The sequence below is a fragment of the Paralichthys olivaceus genome, chromosome 2 (assembly GCF_024713975.1).
Source record: "Paralichthys olivaceus isolate ysfri-2021 chromosome 2, ASM2471397v2, whole genome shotgun sequence".
In the NCBI taxonomy this organism is placed as follows: domain Eukaryota; kingdom Metazoa; phylum Chordata; class Actinopteri; order Pleuronectiformes; family Paralichthyidae; genus Paralichthys; species Paralichthys olivaceus.
The window spans coordinates 3,217,501-3,241,494 of record NC_091094.1 but is presented as its reverse complement, the minus strand read 5'-3'; the positions used below and the strand labels follow the sequence as shown (position 1 = coordinate 3,241,494).

At 41.9% G+C, this 23,994-nt stretch overlaps 1 protein-coding gene across 12 annotated transcripts in view; it reads left to right on the top strand.

The window, feature by feature from the left end:
• ptprt (protein tyrosine phosphatase receptor type T) overlaps positions 1–23,994 on the top strand; it is a 241,612-nt gene that overhangs the window by 145,141 nt on the left and 72,477 nt on the right. For 4 of the 12 annotated variants that reach the window (XM_069531583.1, XM_069531570.1, XM_069531573.1 and 1 more), the window contains exons 15-16: positions 3,129–3,165; positions 17,235–17,370. In XM_069531583.1, the coding sequence (XP_069387684.1) occupies positions 3,129–3,165; positions 17,235–17,370 (173 nt within the window). Of the gene's footprint in view, positions 1–3,128; positions 3,166–5,672; positions 5,730–17,234; positions 17,371–22,285; positions 22,319–23,994 lie in introns of all 12 variants that reach the window. The other 8 variants (XM_069531541.1, XM_069531530.1, XM_069531527.1 and 5 more) reach the window with 4 other exon arrangements.

Here is a 23,994-nt window from a genome sequence, read left to right as displayed (position 1 = left end):
CACACACACAGAAAACATCATTCTGCAGATTGGAGAAAGACAAAGATAAATGTTACCAGCTGACAGTGGATGTCAGTAACTTTGCACTCAGCTGACTCAAAATCCTTGAATGCACTTTTCTTCTGTCGCTTGCTTTGGGTTAGAGGCTGCAAGTGTCGGAGGTCATGAACACGCATCCATGCATCAGTGTGTGTAGAACAGACTGTAAACAAGACAGCTGATGTGTCTCCACTTCCTCCAAGTTGTACTTGATCTAAGCTCAAAATGTCCCAGATATGGACGCTGGCAGCTTACAGTTTAGTTTTAATTTGGAGGTTTGAGTCTGCACAGCAGGAATCCAGATGTTGAGCCACAATATAAAAGTCTCATCAATACGCGATAGAGCCAGTGTCAGATGATAACCATGATGGTTCAACCCATTTTTACATGACATGACAGAAAACTAAGAGTTAAAGAGATGTTGACAACCAGTAACTTCTCCAGCAAACCTGAAAAATTTGTACTTTCGCACTCCATTCCATTTCAATTAAAGAAATAAACAAATAAAGTTGGTGTCTTCATCGATAATTCAACTGGAAATCTTATTTTAACTGAACATGACACAAAATGACAGACGCCATGTTTTGGAAAATGTTTTTTTTTTACCAGAGAGAGGGAAAAGTAAAAAATTTCATAAGTGAGTAAAGAGACAAAATAAATGTGGTTACCATGACTACCTCGGGTTACCTTAGAACCCCAACAGCCAATCAAAGTATCCAGAAGTCCGACTGAAAACACACATGGCTGGAAATCTAGAGAGAGAGAGAGAGAGCGAGAGCGAGAGAGAGCGCTCAACCACCCAGCAGCTGCATCCCCCATACACACTTAGTATTCTCCTCAGGCTGGACAAAGTTAACTTGTACACACACAGAAGGACACACACTGTCTCTCCAGTGTCTCCACCGTAAACAACTCCCCTCCTCTCCGTCGTCTCCGTGCAGCCGCTCTGGATAGAGGCAGGGCAATAAATTGGCCTTACATTTATTAACTTTGCTTCCTGCAGCCTCCTGAGGTTTGGGCCATTAGCATAAGCCAAGACGAGGCAGCCCTCCTATTCATGGTGACTGTGAAGAACAGCCAGGGCCTCGAAATGGACTGTAAACAAGTGCGACAGGGCCAATTTCTTTAAAACACAAGTCACTGATGCTCAGGGAGCTGATCTGATTCCCATGGTGCCCATTTGTAGGATATAGAGGAGACTCAGACGCTGTGATGAGCACATCAAGGGGGTGTGTGCTTTAGTGTTTCACTCAGAGGTCGTTACGCAGGTGTGGCGAGACAGGTGGTGTCTAAATATAATTATATACATATATATATACACCTATACCAAGAAAGGTAATCAATGGTGTATGGTTGAACTCCTGCAGATCAACGGTTTTAACTTTTACTTTTAAAAGTGACCTCTCCATCGCCCATCAAACTAAAATCATTTGTAGCTGGACTCCATTCCATCTCATGTAAAAGAGAAACAAATAAAGTTGGTCTCTCGATACGATAATTTATCTGAAATTGGGAATTTTAATTCCTAAAACATTTTCTTTCCATGTTTCAGTGGAAAAAAAACTGGAAAAGGACAAGTTTAGCAGGAAAAGAATCTATCTGGGTCGCACCTTGGGAGTGATTTCGTTCCAATGCTGAAGTGACAGGTGTCAGTGTCGGCTGCCGCTGCCGTCGTCGTCTTTGATGAAGACAAATGTGGCCCACGTGTGCGGGAGGCCGGTCTCCATGGTTCGATTCGAGCGGTAGCTGGTGACAGCTCATCATAGAGGAGAAGAAAAGAGGAAAAGACAGGAGCGGTGAAGGAATGATAAAAGCTGGAATAAAGGGAAACACTCGGCCCCTTCAGGTGGTGACAGGCCATCAGAGAGAGAGAGAGACAGGAAGAGTGGAAGAAACATGTAGAACAACTGTAGGGAGGAGAGAGAGAGAGAGAGAGAGGGTGATTAAAGAGTAAAAGAGAAAAATGGGTTTGTGTGTACTTTTGAATGTGCACACGTCACCTTCCATCGATCGAAGGTTTACAGTGTTTGCATACTTGTGTGGATGTTTTATTGATCCTGATATTAACGATGTGCATCATGAGAAGAATCAGGTCGATCAGTTTAGTGCAGAACAGGACGAAATAAGAAAATAATAACATGGTCTCATGATCACATTGATCGTCGTTAAATACTAATACCACGTTTGTACATGTGTGTAATTCAAGCCTCATCTTCCACATATCACATACTTATTATACTACTTATTATATTTCCATTCACCGCAAATCACTTAGTGTCATGTCTGACCAGTCTCTGAAGCTCGTCATACTTTCTCATTTGTACAAAAAACACTTTGTAGTATATGAATTTGTACAATATCTCGTAGTAAATTATACACAGAATCCTCGTTTATCATCATGTGGGGCTGCGAAGCTTTTCTAACGCAAGATGTAAATAACACATGTAAACAAGAGCGTCAGTTTTCATTGTTTATTCGTTCATTAACGTCGGCGTCACAGTTTTCTAAATGCTCTCTGCTCATTACTGCCACGAAAAAAAAAGAAACAGACCTCCTGCACATACGTCTGATGAAAGTGTGTGTTCTCAGCGCTGGATCAAAGAAGGAAGCTGATTCAGATTAGTCTAACGTACACGAGGACAGACAAACCAAAGAGCTTCAGGTGCAACAGAAACATCTCTATACTATATAAGAGGGAGCCGATAACAGTCACACTCACAGACATGTCAGGATTGTTATTATCTTCTTATAAATGGAGTCTGTCCCTGGGTTCATCTGATCAGGGACAGCATCACACCTCCTCGCGCCAAACATAAATCATCCTAATCCGAAGCAGCGGCCGCCACACGTCTCATATACACACAGTATTACAGGTAATGTGAAATATGAAAAGATGCGTTCGTCACAAAGTGAATCCAAAGGTTGTCTTGAAGGACACTTGGGTTTAAAAAAGGCTGAAACTCTCCGTCCATCAACAGTACCGAGTCTCTGCTGATGTGAAACGTGCACGCTCGTGAAGTGACGACTATTAAAATGTGATCACTGTTTGAAGTTGACTAAAGCCACGTGTCTGTCTCTTGTCTTCACAGGAAACCAAAATCAACTGTGTCCGCCTGGCTAACAAAGGTATGAGCACCCTTCCACTGATGCTGAGAGAAGACGACTGCATCTCAGTTACATGTCCCCTAGAACAGCTCCACAGTGTTTTAGCTGAGACACACACACACACACACACACACACACACACACACACACACACACACACACACACACACACACACACTTCAAACCCTTCAAACCTAAGCTCAGGCGACCCCACATCCTACCCATGATACCCTGCATGATTTTGTTGCATAGCATTCCATCTCCGACTCCTCTCTCCTAACCGTTCTCTTTTATTGCCCATATCTGTCTCACACTCTCCCTCTTTCTTCTCCGTCCAGCTCTCTCTCTTTTTCCATCTCACCCTGCATCCATGTTGCTCATCAGTGTATAAAGTGGAACACCGGGGCCATTACATACCGATTGACCGCGTTCATTAAACCCGGTGGATGGAGGCTAAAGCGTTAGCCCCCAGAACCCATTTCATCCTATTCTGTTTTGCTTCCCCCATGTCGCCCATCTTTATTTGCTGCTCATCTCTGGCAAATACACCCATTTGTGTGCCAGGCCGTGTGCACTGAAAGCTTTTCAGCTCGCTATTGATTTTCTTCACCTCGAGTTTTTCATCTGCATCACACATTTATTTGATTTTTCCACATCTCCTTCCTCTGTCGTTCTTGTGCTCTTAATTTTTTCTCTTCTGCATCAAGCATTTATTGCTCATGTGCTCACATTTGTCTCTTTTTATTTTATTTTTTTTCTCACGCCATCCATTTCCAGGCTGTGTTTTTTATTTTTTATTTTTGTGAGTGGGAAGTGCTGTGGGTGGAGGTCTACGCTGTGTAGACGCTGCTCTCTGTCTGTGTGCATGTGTGTGTGCTCGGGGAAGAAGACATGCTTTTAACTTTGTGGCTGTCTTTATTTTTTTTTTTTTATATATATATAACAAACTTTTCTCGATGCGTAGAATTATCTGTCTTCCCACAAACTACATTTTGGAACTTTCTGATATGTGGGTAGTGTTCTGAGGCAACGCGGATGGCTAATTTACCAAATGACTATGACTAATTTGTTCCAATACCTGCCATCCTCTCTCTGCAGCAGCTGATCGCAGGGATAAATGCCACTTTTCTGGGTCAGTGTGTTCTAATGATGGAGCTCAGCTGGTGCACAGGCAGTAACAGGGGGCAGGATCGAGATTTAGGCATAAAAGAATCTGATCCAATTAAAGAACCGTGTTTTCAGCCAGGTAGTGGAGGCCCTGCATCAAATTAAAGTTAAAGCCACACTGATCGCTAAATTAAACTTCCATGTGCAAACTAGAATCTCACTCGGTAGAGCTCGTACCTCCACCAAGGCCCACCAGTCCCCTTCAGTCTAATGAAGCTGCACTAAATTTCACACACTCATCAATATTAGTCCTCTAAATGTTTTTTTTCATCATGATTTATAAATTATTTGCTGGGGAAATCAACCAAAACAATGAAAACCTTCTGTCTCACAATATTAGAGACAGTTAAAGTGGACGTGTACCAGCATTTATTGTTTATTTGTTCCTTCAAGTTTTGGACTAAACCCGTTGTTTTTGTGTAATCTTGTTCACGGGGGTGAAAATCCAAACCTCCCCGGCGGAGGCCTGCTAACGTGTAGCTGACTGGTAGCTAGCCTTCATTTAGACATGCATCTTTGAGGCTTTGCAGTTGATCTCTGAGATCCAGGTTCTTTATATCACCCAATTAAACCAGAGAGATTATTTCTATTTCGTGCCACGAAGAAAAGTCGTGGAGACAATCGTAATATTAACGTAGCATTTGAACCTTTCTTTAACGGCCCATGTTCGACTGCCGGCCCCGTCACAGGGCTGATTCGTCTTTAGCCTCCGAGCTGCCTCGACATGATCGCACATAGAAATGTAATTATTAACTGATCTGCTCCCGGATGAAGTAAATCCAGAGGCAGGAATGTTTTTTTTTTCTTCTTTTTCCACAAACTTTGCCACAAAGTTCTTACTTTTTCTTTTTTTTTCTTTTCTTTCAACCATCACCTCATTTCTTTTGTCTTCCATTTCCTACTCCCTTTATTTTTCTTATTAACAATCCCAGCTGACAGACTCCACTGATGTTAACCCCCCCCAGCACCACATCTGCGTTCATCGAATCACCCCCCTGTTAATAAACATACCCGGCACATCTGGTGAAGGGCCAGTCGAGATGCTAGTGAACTTCCTGGCAATGAGACCGGTCACATCCAGTGTTAGCCACTGATCTCAATGTGCTAGTTCTATCTCTCACCACTGTAATTTCTCTCCTCTAAGACAGACTGTGCAATTGAAACCCAGGGAGATCCAAACCTTGATGAAATGGAGAAAGAAAACTATTCGTCTTTTTTTCTTAGACTATTCTCTTCTTCTCTTCTTTTTTTGTTGTTGTTTGTTTCCTCTCTTCCCTCTCTCTCTCCCTCTCTCTCTCTCTCTCTCTCTCTCTCTCTCTTTCTCATGCTCTCCGGCGGGGACGTGCGGCCCTTGGCCTTAGTGGTAATAGGTAGGGGACAAATAACAACGCCGTACATTCTAGTCATCCCAAGCGAAGGTGATTATTGCTTTATAGGCGGAATATTTTCCTCCCTATGTTACACTTTTTCCATCACAGTAAAACCATGAACACAACACGAACCCGTTTTCATTTTTTGTTGTCCCCTCCCCCAAGAACTTCTTTATCTTTATCTTTTGTTTTTTCTGTTTTTTTTTTTACTTGTTTCTTTTTTTTTTTTTTTGTCTTCCCTTCTTATTGCCATGTTTTCATTTGTTTGCATGTCTGCTGTGCTTCGAATGTCGCTGGCTGTGTTTGAACCTCCGCTCTCTGTGTCTTGCATGCAAACACACACACTCACACACTCACACACACACTGCAGGGGAACCATGTTGCTTCCATTGACAGTCAACACCATAAGGGAACATTAGAGTCTATGTTTGCTTGTCTTAAAATCTACAGCAGCCATTCATGTCGTCCTTGAAAGTTCATCCTCAAAAAATGTGAAAAAAACTCTTAAAATGTAATTTTACTCTTTTGTTTAAGCCAATCGTTCCTTTTCCGAGTAATTTCACAAAAACAAGTAGACAGATGTTAAAAACTACGTTGCATGGTGATGATCTCCTTTCACAAAGTATCGATCGGTGCATTCTTCAAATGATCATCTTTAACTTTTAGGTTTCCGCCTCATACCCATTAAAAAAAATGGGTTCCTGATTCAAACCCATGTTATAATCTAAATATCAGAATTGCTGTTACAGATCTGAAACACTAATTTGGCAGAGCCGTCATCCAGGATTGGTTTCCAGATGTTTGGTTTTGGTTCAGCCCAAAGTCGAACTCGATCAATCAATCAATCAACCATCGTCCACTGACGCTGCCTCCCTCAAACCCACAGTCTGAATTTACACCCTGTACCTCAGCGAGCTTTCACATTAAAGGCATTTGTTTTGTACCAACATTTTAGAACGTGTGCCTGACGCACAGACAATCCACTGAACCAAGTCTGATCTTCATTGTTACATTCCTGTTTTAAAGAAGTGGCCTCGTATCTGAACGAACGATCAGCTGACTTTTTTTCAAACCTCTTCCTTCATCAGCTATGCTACAAAAATGACGGTGATTAAATACATACATGGGCGACTTTCAGTAATGAGACATCCGACCTTTAAGAGATGCCTCACCAATTACTGCACCTCACAAATACCTCAGGGAGAAAAACTGCTGTGATGTCAAGAAAAATCCAATAATTCATATTATTGTCATGACACCTAATGAGCGTAAATCCTTTATCATAGCAATTATTATTGATTTATTTTAATGCGGCCTTTAAATAATACAACCATCCACTTGCAAGAAGACACAGAAGCTAAACATTGCTTGCTGAACTTTCTGAAAACCACATCCCTGCTAATCCTACATTTATTCATTCACCAGTGCAGAAACGTGGCTGCACAATATTAATGTCATTCAGCGACACAATCAAATTGTTGAGTTGGACAATGGGGACACAACAGGGAATCAGGCGGCGGCGAGCGTGGCGGTAAACTGCTGTCACGGTTATTTGTCAGGAATACGATATGACTTCACATAAATACAATAACACTCTTTTGTCCTGAGGGAAATTGAAGTTGCACAAAGATTTATGCGTATCATGCACAACTGTGGACGCTGGTGAAGTTCTGAATTGAATAAATATAGATTGCATTCACAGGAAGCGGGGTTGATTTACTCAAAGCAGATGAAAGCATACAACCACAGGGTGCATTAAAATGGCTTTTCATCTCAATGCAAAAAAAAGCATTTACAGTTATTATTGTAACTGTTATTACCTCTTACATTAGTCTTAATGGAGGAGGACTGAATAAATAGTCCCACTCATCATTGTCTCCACTCTCTGATGATTACTTTGCAATAAGACCATTAAACGAACACAAGCACATGTCAGTATCATGTGTTCAGCTGCATTAAGTCTGTAGGTAACATGCAACCCCCTCTCTTAACCCTGGTTCTCATTCAGCACCTCACAGCTAACGGAGCGGCAGCAGCTAAAACCCACTCGTGTAACCAACTTTATGTCGTTCAAAGCCGGAGATGAAGCCGAGCGTCCGGTGGAGGCAGATTTTATCCTGAACATACATGAACTAGTTAATCTCCGCTGTCAAACATGACATTAAACTTCTTAAAGCATCAAGCAACCAATTAGAAACCAAACGTACCAGAAAAAGGAGCTATTGAACAAACCATGTGATTTAAACTCTGTCATATGACAGAATCCATGTCCCAACCACTAACACAGAGGAGTTGTTTCCCAAACATTACACTTTAACTGCGAGTCACAACGACAGGAATGAACCTGTAGCATGTGCACAACCCAACAAGTCCAAGAACGAGGCGCCAGCTGTCGCTTCTCTCATCAACTCTCCAACTCTGAAAGCTTTGTTTCGGTGTTTTGACTGATGGTTGACAATTAACAGAACAGGAGGTCGTGCAGAGCGGACGCAGTTTTGGTTTCTCACACTGAGTTCACTGTTTTTCTCACGGAGCCTCGTTGCAGCAGACGCCGTGCGGTGATGAGTGGGACGCCTCCGCTGGCCGCCTCGCACATGTTTGGGTTGTGTAGTTCACAGCAGCATCAAACCCGCCCCTTGTCATCCACTCACCGGTATTCAATGTCAGCTTCAATTCCCATTACCATTAGTCCCGAGGTCGATTATAATTGGTGGTGTGCAGAGTCGTGTTGTAACCGACTCCGGCGCCGTGTAATACTGATGCAACATGTGGCTTTCAGTGTGTGTCTGTGCGTGATGTGAACGTGCGTGACTGAACTGCAAAAGTCAAACGCTGAAGGAATCATATCTGAGTTGTCTTTGTCATCGACTTACACACACACACACACACACACAAACGTACACCAACACACACTGCTCTTTAACAACCTATCCTCCTTCTATTTTCCCATCATCACCAAGTGCTGCTGCCTGCTCGCTGCTTAGTGAGTCACTTTGCTCTGTGGATTTGGAACAGATTGAGTCAGACTGTGAAAAGAAAGAAGAAACTCAGGGATGTTTGTGGGGGAATATCTGGTGATGATGTGGCATTCTAAGGACAAGGCACCGAGTCTGCGATGGGTGAAATGCTGCTCGATGCTCTAAAGTGAGGGGTCGACTTCATCTGCAGCTGACAGAGAAATGTAGAGGGACGGGAGCTGGGAGACGGAGAGCAGAGGAGAAATAGACTAAATAAATAAAACCCAAGAGAGAAGGAGGGGATCAAAAAAAAAACCAAGAGAGACAGAGAATGTCAGAGCAGAGCTGAAGAAAAAAATACAGATCCAGCGTTGGAGACTGACTCAGGCTCAAGGATTTCTTGGGTTGCATTGTGTATGCGAGCGTACCTGCCTCGCTCTCTGCCAGACAGACCTTGTACAAAAATTGTTGCCTTATGCTAAGTCCGCCCTTCCAACTCCGCTATGAATTTTCCATCTGCTCCGCGGCTAAGCAACAAAATGCTCACTTGTCCCCGTGTAACTCTGACCGGGTCGTAAAGAACTCACCCGGCATCTCGGGGGGTGGAGGGGTGGAAAGAGCGATGGAGTGAAAGGAGTGAGGCGAGGACAGACTGAGAGAATAAGTGATTAAGAAAAGCAAGCGGGTGCAAAAGAAATAAAGCACAGAAGCATTTGGTGATAGATTGACTGTTCCAATGCTCCAGAAGTAAAAAAGTATTTTAAAAACTACAGCAATGAATGACTAAAACATAATAAAATCAAATTATTTCCATTCAATTGATAATTTCAGCAAACAAACAACTTTTGTCCATAATTGCCAGACATTTGATATTTATGTCACGGTGCCCCGCTGCCTCTCAGGAAACATTCTGAACGGAAGCTCTTCCCCAAATGGATCCAATAGAAAGATATTCTGCTGTTAACTCTGGAAGGACACATTTCTGCTCCACCAAGGACGTAAAGTTTTAGCTCCCGTCCGTTCATTTTTTTGTTTGTTAGTGCACAAACACTAATAGACAGGTATCCAAACCTGTCTGAAGATTTTGGACATTTTCACCATTTTCCAAGAGAAAGATTCATGGATCTTGATTTTAAAACGTATCGGGCGTATTTATTGGACTGTAGTTTGGTGCAGCTTGGTTGAATTTCAGATGTTTTCACCTTGACTGAGGCACGAGGGTCCGTTTTTTAATTATTTATGTGAACCGGGCACAAAAATACTAACTTATAAATCTTGGAGCAGATGTCGTATGAATGTGTACTGATGTTTATAGGGAAGAACACATTGACTGTTGGAGTAGATTTTACTTACACACACACACACACACACACACACACACACCTCCAACAGGCTCCATAGAGACCATGAAAAAGCATTTAGCCATTTGGTTCTTTAAAGATCTAAAGTGCTTAGTGAAGCGTGTTCTGATGACCTTAAAATTAATGTCAGCATTAATGGTTTCCATTTGTTACTGTGTGTGTGTGTGTGTGTGTGTGAGAGAGAGATTTAGAGGAAAGTATTAGCATTGTCCTTTATTGTTTACTAAGTTATAGAGACTGACGATATTTTAATCCATCATCATCTGACCACACACACACACACAGTTGTGTTGTTACATATACACAAACACACAAATATTCATAAACACAATCAAAGGTACATTTAAAAAAGCACACACACACACACACACACACACACACGCGCTGTGGCAGCATCGTTTTAGATTAGTAATCCTGTTAAACACACTCAGCCATGCTAACGTTAATCCACAGAGGATGAACCCACAGCTGCTGACAAACAATACCGAGGAGCTAAAACCTTCACATTAACACATTAGTACACAGAACCAGCAAGCACACGTCATGCAATGCAAAGACGCGCACGTGTGCTCTAGAGAATCATTCACACGCAAACACACAAAGGAAGTGCAGCCGATATATGAGTCATACAACTTTATTAATGTTTTTATTTTTAGATATTTAAATATATTTAAAAAACAATGAAGTCAGTCAAACACTCACACACACACACACAGTCGCAGTGTTTAATATACTCTACGTGCGTTGGTGGTTAGGAAAGTCAATCTTCTCTCCATTTGGATGAGATTAGGATTTTAATATCGCTGGTTTTACCCATAATTCCTCCCTGATAATTGTATCATGCTCTGCAAGTCGGGGGAAAATAATAAAAAAAATAAATAACAACCGTGAAGAGAGAAATGTAAAAATGAAAAGAATATTACATAGTTCACACGTACTCACGGTGCATTGAGAGACGCATGGAACTCTAAAGGGATTCTTTCTCACTGAGGGCAGTCGATATCTGAATAAACAACCAAAGACGCTTTTATTCTTTTTCTGTTGTGCATTGAGATGTAATATATTCAAACACAGTATTTCATTTGAAATGCTCAACTGTACATTGAGGGTTTATGTAAAATAAACGTGATCCTGCTGAGTAAAGCTGCCTCCATGAATAAATGCGATGTGGGGATTTTTAAAAATGTAAGTACCCTTCATTGTCGTGGTTCCCAAACTGGAGGTTGTAAGTTTATTTTATTGATTTAACAAAAAAAAAAAAAAAAAGGTAGTTTGTTGAAAATCATCAATCGTCACATCTTCTTTGTGGCTCTTGAGATGATCACGTCAGCTCAGCAGCAGCAGCAGCAGCAGCAGGTCAGCTCACAGCCCCACAGAGAACTTTGCAACATGTGCACGTAGGTGATTTTTTTGTGCCAACAAGCTGAAATCAATATCCTTTGTCTGCCTCGACCACCTCGGGGGTGGGGGGGTGGGGGGGTTGATAATGAGGGTCCCCACGTCTCATGGCACTGATATTTTCGGGGGTCTGATACTGAGCAGTCTGGGAACTTTGCTCTATTCATCACTGTCGAGTGTAATTAAATAACATTAATCAAAGCTGAGGTGAAATACGGTATATTTCCGTCCATCAGTGGCGTTGAACCAAAGGAAACACCTGAATAAAGACATCAAGGGTTCAAGCTCAGTTCATCTTGTGCTTTGTTTTCCCTCAGTGTTCATTACCAAGGTGAGGTCTCGACCTTACAACACGGGCTTTGAAGCCAAACTCAATGCTGCTCCGCACTGTTATGTCAGCATTTGATAATTTCTGTGGATAGAATATGAATTTATTAAGGCTGCATGTTCGTGCTTCCCCTTATATCCGCCAGCAACTGTGTTGTCGTCCATTCAGTATTCCCTGTTGGACAGCCTATCACTGCGAAGGCCAAGCGGCTGTGAATTCAGACATGTACAGAGACGGGTGGAGCAGTTGTACCCCAACGATCGATGTTTTCATGGTTTTCTCCAGAGAGAACTTTACAGGGAAAAGGAGAAATTTAAAGAACCTCTTCTGCCCATTACCACGCAGAGCCTCCCTCCCACACGACACGAGCGCACGCAATGTTTCGTTCAGCAAGAACGTCGCTTCACGGCCAAGCTGGATGTAAGTAAACATTAGGATTCCAGATTAGAAAAAGTACATCGCAGAAAGCATATTGATTTTTATAGAAAACAAATTGATCCTTCACTCGCATTATGTTTAATGCTGGAGAGCAGGACTTTGACATTTAAATGAATCCCTGGAACATTCAGTTCCTCCAAGGCTAGAGACCAACCAGCACCAGGTGAATATCTCCACATACATTCTCTTTTTCTTTTCTTACAATGATGGGAAGTGAAGAGGCAACGTCCATCTTTGTTAAGAATCTATGAGTCCATGAAGAAAAAGCCTCCAGAGGGAAGAGTAAAAATAAATTAAATTAAATTATGTGATGAATGAAGTCTCATGATCTTGGGTCATTTTAAAAAAATAGCTGCAAACCTTTTCTGTCACGACGTCCAAACATTCCGAGGTTTGATGCGTCAACGTCTCTCAACACAACATGGCTGACAGCTTGTTCTTCTGCTGACACTGGAATTTTGCTCAGCGTGTCTATAACGGAGAATATATCGTGCAGGGGGGAGGCCAGCAAAATAATACCCACAACACCTGCGAGCACCGGGGGCACGACAGCAAGATGGATCCATAAATTGTGCATATTTACGGGGCCGCCTGTTACCGCGACGCTGACAATACAATAATAAACGAGGCCACGGCGTCCTCCGCGTTGTGTTCGCACCAGTTGTCGATCAATCCTACTTTGCTGTGCCGACCCCCCCCCCCCTCTAACGGACTCAGTTGCATTAGATCACTTCTCCGCCCGCCCCCCGGTCAGAACCCTGTCAGAGTTTGGCTGATTGGCTGAGTGGCTCCCAAACGGGCCAATCACGATGTTAAATGGAGCTGAACCCGCTGCCAGATGGTGTTCCTTACTGTTACATTATGAACTGTTGAACCCAATCAGCACGTGGGCTGGTGAAGTGTGAACAAATGGGGTCGTGGTGTAACGTGTCAGGTGACACACACTGCGGATCACTCAGGAGGGGGATTGAAGTTTAATACACCTGTGGGGTGATTACCAGGGCGCACACACTACGGGGAAATATGTGAACCCGTCTCTACGTGACGGCTCGAGGCCCCTTGAGTCACCGTAATGTGCTCGACACACACACACGCTGAAATACACACTTACACACTATACACCTCTGCTGATTGCAATGTCACAGGTCGTCAGGTTGTTTTCTGCATGATGTTAAAACAGCAGGTTGCACGCTGATGCACGTCGCACCTGATGGTCTATAAATACATCGGTCAAGAAAACATGTAGCAAGAAGACAGACAAGTAAAGCTTTTGTTTGAAGTAGTAGTAGTAGTAGTATTAGTAGTATTAGTAGTAGTAGTAGTAGTAGTAGTAGTAGTAGTAGTAGTAGCAGAAGTGAAAATATCAGAAAGATTGTCCATCTCACAATGATTTGAAACATTCCTGATTTTGCCTCTTTGTCTGTTTGACAAGTAAGTTTGGTGGCATTAGTTTGAGTTTGATCCTGCAAACAAACATGTAAGGATCCGTGGCTAAGGGGTCAGAGCGGGTCGTCCACCAACCAGAATGCTGGTGATTAATGCTGGTGTGATGACTGCTGTGCACTGCGTGTAGAGTGGTAGAAGCGTGAGCGGTTGCTATATGAAGCCAGTTCATTCTCCGCAGATCGAGTGCTGCACGGACGAACTCTGTCCGTCCCCAGCAGTCGTTCAGGTTTGAAACAGATTCCAGCGTTCCACTTATTTCAACTCACGTTCTTCACTGTTCCATTTTCACGACACCTTCCCTGTTCTCGTGTGAGCTGAAGTGGACCTTGAGATGATCCAGTGTGTGGAGCCGATCAGTGCCGATGAAGACACATTCCTCAATCCTCCGCTGAGCATCAAGAAATCTGCAGCGCCACAGATGAAAGTCGGCAACTGTATTTTAAATCAGACATTAAACATTCAGGATCCTCTGAATACCTTGTTTTTCTTTTGTTTTTTGTTTTGTTTACTGAGAAATATCCACATTTTAAAAAAGTGCAATCATTAAAACGTCTCCTTATCCTCTCATCCCCATCAAAGACCTGCAGAGAGGAGAGACTGTGAAGAGCCACAGATGTATTTTCTTAATTATTATTATTTTTTTCGCACCGTATCTTCAAAACACGGACGGTGTCTGTGCTCAGGTTTTCAAAGACGCTGAATGTGTTGTCATTGAAGGCATTGAGGGTTTTTAAAGGAACATCTCACGGCTGCCGTCACTGTGGCAGCTATTACAAAGCGTGCCAAGGTTAGGTGCTTAAGCCTCCATCTCAGTGGATTCCACTACCAACCTTGTGTTGTTATTGCGGAGGGGGCGAAGATGAGCGAGACAGGGGATTAAACTGAACTCCCACGCAGCAGTATCACTATATTAATCGACTGCCTTTGTCTGTCAAGGTTATAACAAGACGCTGCTTGGTGCATGTCTGTGAGAGAACAGGTGCCTTCGTGTGCAGGGTCCCAGGGTCTTTATCTTTCTGTGTAATTCATCCTCTACCACTCTTTCCTCTGTTTTTACTTTTCTCTTCGTCTGTCCCCGTCTTTCTCTCCTTCAAATCCTTTCACTCCTTTTGATGTGCTCATATTCTCAGTTGTGTCCTTTTTATTAATTGTATTATTTTCCCCTCTGGCCTCACCACCATTGTCTTTCTGTTTCTATCTATCTGGTTTTGGAACCTTGAAAATATTCAGCCCTCCTCCGACAAAGGGCGACAGTTTTGTTTTAATAGTTCAGTTCATCGTCTTCTCCTCTCGGTCCGATAGAGCAGAGTCTCTTTGAGAGGTGAGAGTGTAACTTTGGAGCGAGTTGCTGAAGAACACAACATGTCGCCCTAACAGGCAGGTTTTTAGTATTTTGATGTAGTTTTGGTCACAGTGTGAAAAAAAAAGTTTAACGGCAGGTTCTGGTAAACTGCTCATACCCGTTGCTCGGTTGATTTGTGTTATGTTGGAGAAATAACAGTAAAAATGAATGACAAAGTACCTCAGACTGTGTAAAAGATGGCTGCTGCCTCTCCACTTATCGTTCACTATCTGGAAATAAACCCAAAATGTACCAGATATGAATGTTTCCATCTTTGTTTATATCGACGTCCCTCCGTTGCATCCACTTGACCTAATCACACAATTTCCGCCTGATTCTTTCCCATCAAATAATTAATTAAATAATAGCTAAATAATTGATAAGTAATTGAAAACACATTTTGTGAAAACACTTGAACAAACATTAGTGTGATAAGAACTTCCTAAAATGACGGAAACCATCTTTGACAAACATCTATTTAACGTCTACTTATGAGTTTTGAGTCGTCCGTTGTGAAATGCAATTAATCAATTAATTAATCGAGTAAATTACCTCTTCAATATGTCTCAAATAACCCGCAGCTCGTTGTTATTGATTGAAACTGTGGAATTCTGGGAGAATATCCAGATCCAGACGTCTGAAGAAACTCTTCTGTGAAAACACTGTGCTTCATTCAATGCATTTTAAACACAAACTACCTGCGACTACAGAGAAGCTGAGTCATGGTCAGCCCACAAAGGGAAAATCAAAATGTCCTCAAGACTTAAAGACATGACTCATGTTCAACCAAGAGTCTTTTTGTGCTTTTTCTCCTGAATCTCACTGAGTTACCCTGTTGAAGCACAAAATCCAATTTCAAACCAAAGTAACACCTGCAGATACAAATGTAAAACAATTACAGTTCAGTCTTTAGAAGCTAAAAAGTACAAATGAAGTACTGCAGTGAAGTAAGTTTTGTTCCCTGTGATGTAACTTCATGTATTTTTAAATGCATTTATCTTTAAAATACGTTCGACTCAAGCTAAAATCTTATATTTGTCAATAAAATCGAATACATTTTCATCACATTGTGCAGAATTAAGAGTTTCACACCAAACATGAAGTGAGACCGTCGAAGCAGAAGCAGCACTGACACCACGCCCCTCTGTCGCTGTCTGTACCTTCTCTCATTCACCTTCTGGCCTCTTCATCAAAGCACACAGCGATGTCAGAGTCTCTTACCTGCAGAAACATGCATTTCTGTAAAATCCCCAACAACCTTGTATTTGCCTTCCCAGACATTTGTTTTCCATCCACTCGCTTTGTTCATTTGTTTGCCAGCGAATTGAATCCTTGTATAAAGAAGCGACTCTGAGCGCGTCCCGCATGTTCACCTGCATGTGTGGAGTCTGAACCTTGATGTCTCTTGTGTGACTTCCACAGTTGTTTGTCCTTGGGAAGTGTTGAATGTTTGTAACCCGGAATGAAGTCTGGAGTTGTTGGAAATATGTTGTCGCTTTTGAAAATGTTGGCACTGTCCCTTCCTCCCTCCTACTTCCTTCTTTTTATCTCTTTATTCTTGCGCTAATTGCTTTTGGCTGCAAGATGATTCTCGAAAAAAATCTTGTCAAAAATCTCATCAACATGGTTTTTAAGATTTAAACCTGTTTAGCACCGACACATCACAACAATTTTGTTCCGTAATTAAAATTTTCACATTTGGTATAAGAACAACTTTAATAAATTCAAATTTACAGAAAAAAATGTTTCAGAGAGATGCCATATTAACCGAAGCAGTTTTTTCGAGAAACTGAATCCTGAATCTTGTTTCCTCCCCCTCAAAATAACATTTGTGAACAAACCCCCTCATCTGTGTTTCTCAGTAAAAGCGTGTTATTTGTTTGTTGTCTTTTCTTTTGCATGCCGATAATATGTTTAATCCTCCTCTGCACATCACTCCATGACGTTCAGAAGTTGTGTTTGGCTGCATATGGATGAATTGTTAAGTGTATCTTCACCTTGGGATCAGTTGTGTTTGTGTTTTGTGTGTGTCCGTTTGAGAACGTGTGATTCTCATTGACGACAAACAAGGGTCAACCATTCCCATTGTGTGTATGTGTGCAGCACGGATGACTCCTTGATTGTTTTTGCGTTTGTCAATATTTTGTGTGCACTTACATGTGTGGTCATTTCTATGTGATTGTATGAAATTTGCTGTTTGTGAGATGTTGCCAACCAATGTGACTATGTGCATACCTGTGTGTGTGTGTGTGTGTGTGTGTGTGTGTGTGTGTGTGTGTGTAGGTGCGTCCACTCAGGACTCGGATGCCATGGAGCCAGAGAAGCAGGTGGACAGCACGGTGAAAATGGCCGGAGTGATCGCAGGGATCCTCATGTTCATCATCATCCTCCTCGGCGTCGTCCTCACCTTCAAACGCAGGTAGGTGATGATCCCGACGTCAGGAGAGAGCGTCGACGTGAAGCTGCTGCACGGAGCATTTGAACTATTATCTTAATAATAATAATAATAATAATATACAAATAATCTTCTATTCAATTCCCGAGACTCCACAGTTGCTAGCCTCTGTCCTGACTGCATTAGCAGCTACACAAAAAAAAAACCCAGAGGCTTCCGATTATAATCGTGACTGTGTTGATTGTAAAATGTTGGTTGATGAAAAACTAGATTTAGCATCTATTAGTCCTGTGACTGAGTAGATTGACAGACAGAATGATCGTCCTCACGTTAGTTTAAAGTGTCCTCATGCAGGTAGGAAGTAATAGATGTGGACAGACTGACTTTTTAAATGCCAAATTCATGAACAGGGGAGAAAGTTAATGTCTTGAGGTCAAACGTGGTTTCAGTAAAAGGTTGAATCAGCATTCGAATTTAAATTCACTTAGTTTCAGTGTCAGTCGACAAAAAATCTAAAAAAAAAAATAAAAGGTGACAATAATGTGAAGTATCTGGTGATGAACTTAATCCTCTCCAACCCTTAAAGGCAAAATAAATAATAATAACAATAGAGGTGAGATCGATCTGAAGCCCGGAGGAATTCTACCGTAAGATTGACTTCCTGTCCCTTTGTTAACATGCACACTGGCCACCATCACCTGCCTTTCTTTCCTTTACTGTATTTCTCTGTATCGCTCCATCCATCATTTCATCTCTCACAACCCCACTCACATGTTTCTTATACATTTTGTTACAGGACTCACATTTGATTTATTTAATATTTAGGTTTTTGTTTTTTTTTCAGTTTCTCAAATCACACTCAAAACAGCCTCACAACTGCAGCTACCAACCACTGAAGAGAACGTACTTGACAAGTAGAACATGTTGATAAAGGTATAGACGTCACGCATATAACTCTACTGATACAGGAAATGGAAACCACTCAAACACGCTCTATATTAACGATCTAATCTCATGATCTAAAGCGTTTGGTTGTATCAATGACGTGGAAAGAAGAAGGTTGTTGCGTCAGGTGCGTGGTTCAAACGTTGTTGTGCTCAGTTTCTTCATCATCTGTCTTTTGAGTGAACAGATGAGTCCCTTAGTTTCCTGCAGGGGAGGTTGTCTCTGTTTGTGCAGGAGCAGATCATCTGTGTGGGTAACGCACACATTGTGACCTTGGACTCCTAACCCTAACCCTTTCCTCTAACTCAAGATAGTAACGCTCCAACTTGATTTTAAGATACAGCACCTACGGGCGCTCAGATGGGTTTAAGTGCTACATACACATGGACAGGCCCTGGACAGGAAATTGACCACTTGCATTGGCCTGAGACTGGCAAAGTCAATTGGGTCACACTCTGCACCACTTTGCAAGATAGAGCCCTGAGTCGTAGGCAGACAGTTAAACAGTGAACTGGCAGATACTTTGTTTGAGTCCAAATACAACATTACATCCATTTTAAAGCCAGCACACGAGGCCGGGGAGTCAGAGAGGGCAGAGAGTCAGCTGGCAATGCAAATCAGAGGCTAACAAGGAATATCCCAAACATCAAGAGGATAAAAGTCTGTCGGCGCCAGAGGAGGAAAATGCCAGGACTAACGAGAAAGGTGTAGGTAGAGGGGAAGAGGGTGCAGGGAGGGAATACAGCAGAGAGGCCAGATGGAAAGGTATAAATAAAAAAGTGGAGGAAGGCAGGAAAATGTATGAGCTTTAAAAAATATGAAAACAAGGCAGCCCTTATTAACCCAGGGGTCAAGTGAATATGCTAATCATATGCTAACCAGGCTAACAGGGCGTAATATGCATAAAAAGGCCAATTAGAGGGCAAACACCACCACAGTGAAGGAAGGGAAGAAGTGATGGTGCAGCAGGAGGGGGAAGGAAAAGAAGAAGGAGTTGAGATGCTGCTCAGATGTTAACCCAGGCTAACCCGGGCTAACCCGGGCTAACCCAGGCTAACCCGGGCTAACCCGGGCTAACCCAGGCTAACCCAGGTCATCAGGCAAGGTCGAAGCTCATGCACAGGTCAAACGGAGCCACATCCTGGAATAGACAGTAATGGAAAACGTCATTATTGCAAGTGCCAGAGACAGAGGAGAGAAAAAACAAATTGATAAATGAAGTGCAGACACAAAGATTGGGACAGTGTCAAGTTGACAATATCAGAAACCGTTTTCTCAGGTCATCTATTCTTCATCCCGCCGTCCGAGCGCACAGAGAAAAGTGTTTTCTTTTAATCGAAAGTGTTTTACATGCCTCTCAGAGCCCATAAATTATTCTGTGACAAAACTTTGTTGGGAGGCGAGCACGCACAACTGTCCAATTAATCTTTCAGGACGCAGTTACACATGTTCCAAATGGACTTTATTTTGTTGCTGATAATGTAAAAGTGAATAGCGCCGGACTTGACTGAAGCCTTAATGGGGATTCGATGTTTCTGCAGCCAGGTGGCCCTGAGGGCTCGGAGAAGCAGCACAGGAAGATACACTTTTCATAAAAGGTTGAGAGGAGAACGGGTGAATAATTAATATTTCTGAAGCTCCCCAAACCTTTTTTATTTTCTGTGCGGTGCCAGAGAAGCGGACTAAGTGATTGAGGAAAGGTGACATCTCTGCAAATACAGGCTGATTGAAAAATATGTTTTTTCTCAAAACTTTATTTCACCCACTCTTTCCTTTCATGCACACTCTTTAAAGTTCTGACCCTGGAGACGTCTCTTTCTTTGTGATTGTAATTTATCAGATGCTTTCATACAGCTCGTGTGTTCTGGTCAGGCTTTTTAATAATTTGAATAAAAATGAATAGAAGAAACAGGTCAGAGGAAGAAAGCACGCCGCTCTAGATAGGCAGGTAAATATACAAAGCTATGACTTGCTTCATATGAAATATATTATTAATAAAATGCAATTCTCCTCCTTAGCAAATCTGCCCTTCATCATTAACCAGTTGTTAAAGATGCATTTGAGCAGAAAAACATGTCTGAATTATTAATATCTCCCCACCAGGGCTCCTGTGCATTTAAAAGGTCGTGAACAAAGCTGGATTAGTCCGTCCACATTTAAGTGTTGATCACAAAAACAGTTAAAACTCTGAAGCGTTCACTGGCGTCTGGGTAGAGCGGCTCGAGGCCGGACGCACCTGTCACGTGTTTTTGCTGGAAGCACATCATCTCCAGCGTTTATCACCAAAACCTCTCAAACCATTGAAAAGACACAAAAACGTCTCTTTATTTGCAAACTTGTGACTGAGACATGTTGAAGAACATGTGAAAGAAAACAGCAGAGCTGAGGTTTCTGATCTTTTAATAGAGTCAGAGTTTATTTAGTGGAAAATCTAGTGTGTGTGCATGTGTGTGTGTGTGTGTGTAGAATGTGTGTCAATATGCACTGTGTATACATGTGTACCTTTCCGCTGAGCTGTGATTGTTCACTTATTAGCTTGTGTGCATGTGCCACTTGTGACTGGATGTAAAATATGTCATCGACGTAATTAATTAATTAATTTAGCCAAAGAGAAGGATTCAAACGAATGTGTGAGCAAACACAGATGTTGTACGACGACTTGTTCAGCACGGTGCTTCCTAAAAGTTCCCAACTTGATGTAAAATGAATATCACACAAAGAGCCACACACGTCAAGTATTTCTTCCCCACCACGGTTCCGGCACACATGAGAGGACATCCATCACCAATGAGGCATTAAATTCATCCAGCACAGCGACATGTTATCAGTGACCTTCACCTCTTCACGTAAATCATCTCGCGTGACACAAAGGCATCTCAGCAATGATGTATGAATCTCAACGTGCCCAAAGTACGATCATGCAATGAGTAGTGACGGCAAAATCAAACCCGACCTGATGAATTTACGAATTTTACTAAATCAGGTAGAGGGTGGCACGGTGACGCGGTGGTTAGCCCCCCAGCAACGAGGTTCTGTGTTCAATCCCTGGATCGACCGAGTGGCATAGATGATGGATAAAATATCAGGGAGGGAAAATAAAAGCATGACAACAATGAAGTTAAATGAAAAACATGTTAAAAAATAAAGTATTTACAGAATTCAGCCACTTTTTGCTGTAAGTACAACATTCTTTCACTTAGTGCTCATAAACTTGACATGGAATGATAGTATTGTTTTTTTTAGACATGCTCATGCTTTTTCATCTGTACATCAATACATCTGATATTGTTTCTGTCCTATAAACATCCTGTCACGTTCCTTCAAATCATCCACAGAAAAAAAAAAAAAGAAAGATAAAATCCAAAGCCGTAGTTTGTCTCTGCCACTTCATTTGGAAAAAAAAGATAAATGTGTCTCTTTGATTTAAAAAAAGATCAGTCGACTGGAGACTGTGAACTTTGGCTGGATGAATTAAAATGGTTTTATTTCTTCAATCTGCGACACTGGCTGCAAAAATAATACCGATTTTTCTTTCTATTCCACCATCAGCAGCGACGACAGAGTCAAATTAATTTTCCCGGCACTCTGTGTCGTCTTGTCCTCGCTGCTCTTTGCTTCTCCTGACTCTCATTCTTGGTGCATCACAGCCACCGTCCTCCACACATGCATCTGTGCACCAGTCCATGATTCACAGTAAAGGAAACAGCAAAGCAGGGATCGTGAGAAACGTCGCAGAATGAGAGTGCAGATGTTTCACCGTTTAACCAGATCACCAGGAAATGACATTAAAGCTGCTCACGAGTCAGGTCAACGTTTTTGCTTTGCTCAGCGTCCATGGAAAAAATCCAAAAAACAGATGTGTGAGATTTCTCACCACCGCCTCTCTGACTCGAGTCTCACACCCTTTTATGTCTCTCTCTATCTTCCTGTTTCCTGTCTCTGGCTCCACCCCTTCCTGTCCCGTCCTGTACCTGCCTTGCCCTTGCTCCGATAGAGAGATTCACACATGGAGAACTCTGAGCGTGGGGTATTGTATGTTTACTTCTAGACATCAACGCATCCACTCCGCCCCTCTCATCTCGCCGCTTTCTGGCTTTGACTTGTTTTTTCCAAAAGCATCTTGTGACCTCAGCCACACCTGAAGTTTAAATTCCAGAGAAATATTCCAGCAAATTAAATCAATATTCAACATCAGAGCCTGACTGATTCAGCGGCGTTTGTTTGCTGATATGAAAACTTGTATTTATCTTAGGAACCACTGCCAAATTCCATTTTTGATATGAATATTAACCGATTTATCTTTATTGGAAATGTTTCACTCGCCAACAAACTTTTTTATTAGAGCCAGTCTTGTTGTTGTTGATGTTGTTTGAAGAAATATGAAGATTACCTGAAGAATAAAACTAAGTTTTGGAATAAAACTAAGTTTTAACTTGAGCACAGCAAGTACAAGTGACCACATGGAGTTTAAAAAAAGTTTTTCTTTTTCCTTTTAAATCCACTTTTTAGTTTTAGTTTATTCTGTCACAGAATCATTCAGACGTATATATCAGATGCCCGAGGTCATAATCAGTTAACTCATATAAGATGCTTTTGGTAAAACCTCTAAAGGTGTATTTGGTCATCTGTGCATTCCCGTCATTATTGCACATCATCTGTGATCAGTGATTTTTTATTCTTTATTTCATGTGAACAATGTGCACGTTTGAAAAGTATCATGAGTTCATCACCTCTTCATTATAATGGTGAACGATGTTTCTATCCATCTCTTTCCCCGTCATTTGCTTCTGATGCATTGTCAGTAATCACAGTTTGTTATCTGCGGTTTTGTATGTACACGTGCAGTCGAGGTTGTGCTGCTGCGGAAAAGTTTCCGCGATTGATTCCACTAAAAGGAGGATCCAGTGTTAGAATGAAGGTTAAATAATTAGTGCAACTTTGTAGATGATGTGTTTTGCTTCGACAAATAAAACCAAGGTGGGTGATTAAGAAGGAGATACGTGGTAATGTCTCGCCAAATGAAATGTGAAGCTTCACAAATATCTCCACCCACGCTGTTCTGGGCTCAAACACAATCCTCTCTGTGCCCGTCATGGTCGCTATCGCTTTGGTGTCATGTTATTTTAATAAAAGCCCCAAGTCTTCATAAAGCTGCGTACACCTCTGTAATTAAACAGACTTATTTGTCTGGAGGCCTTTCGTGTCTAAGTACATTGAGGAACATATTCCTGTTCACTGTATTTCCCAGAGAAGAGCGTGGTTGTGATTGTGTTACAGCCTCGGAGGAGGATGGAGAAATGGTTAAATCTGACATTTGGTCAGAGATTTAGATAAAAATGAGTAGAATTCCCGATAACAAAGTGAAATAGACTTGAAACAATTAAATAAAATTAAAAAAATCCAGGAGTTCTTTGTTACACTGATAAAGTTCTGTGTGATGCCAGGATGTGTTGGTCTTTGACTACGTTACCATGGTCACCAATTTTCCAGCTGTTTCCTCCATATTCAGAATAAGAACCAGTTTTCAAAATCCCTCCCTGAAGTGGAAATTAGCTTTTTTCTAATTTTGTAAAAGCTCATTCTCCATTTTATTTGTCAGAATATTCCACATATCTCGTTCAGGGAATCAGAATATTCTGTTTACACGGCAGCGTCTTATTCACACCTCTGTCTTAATGTCAGAATATTGGTGTCCATGTAAAC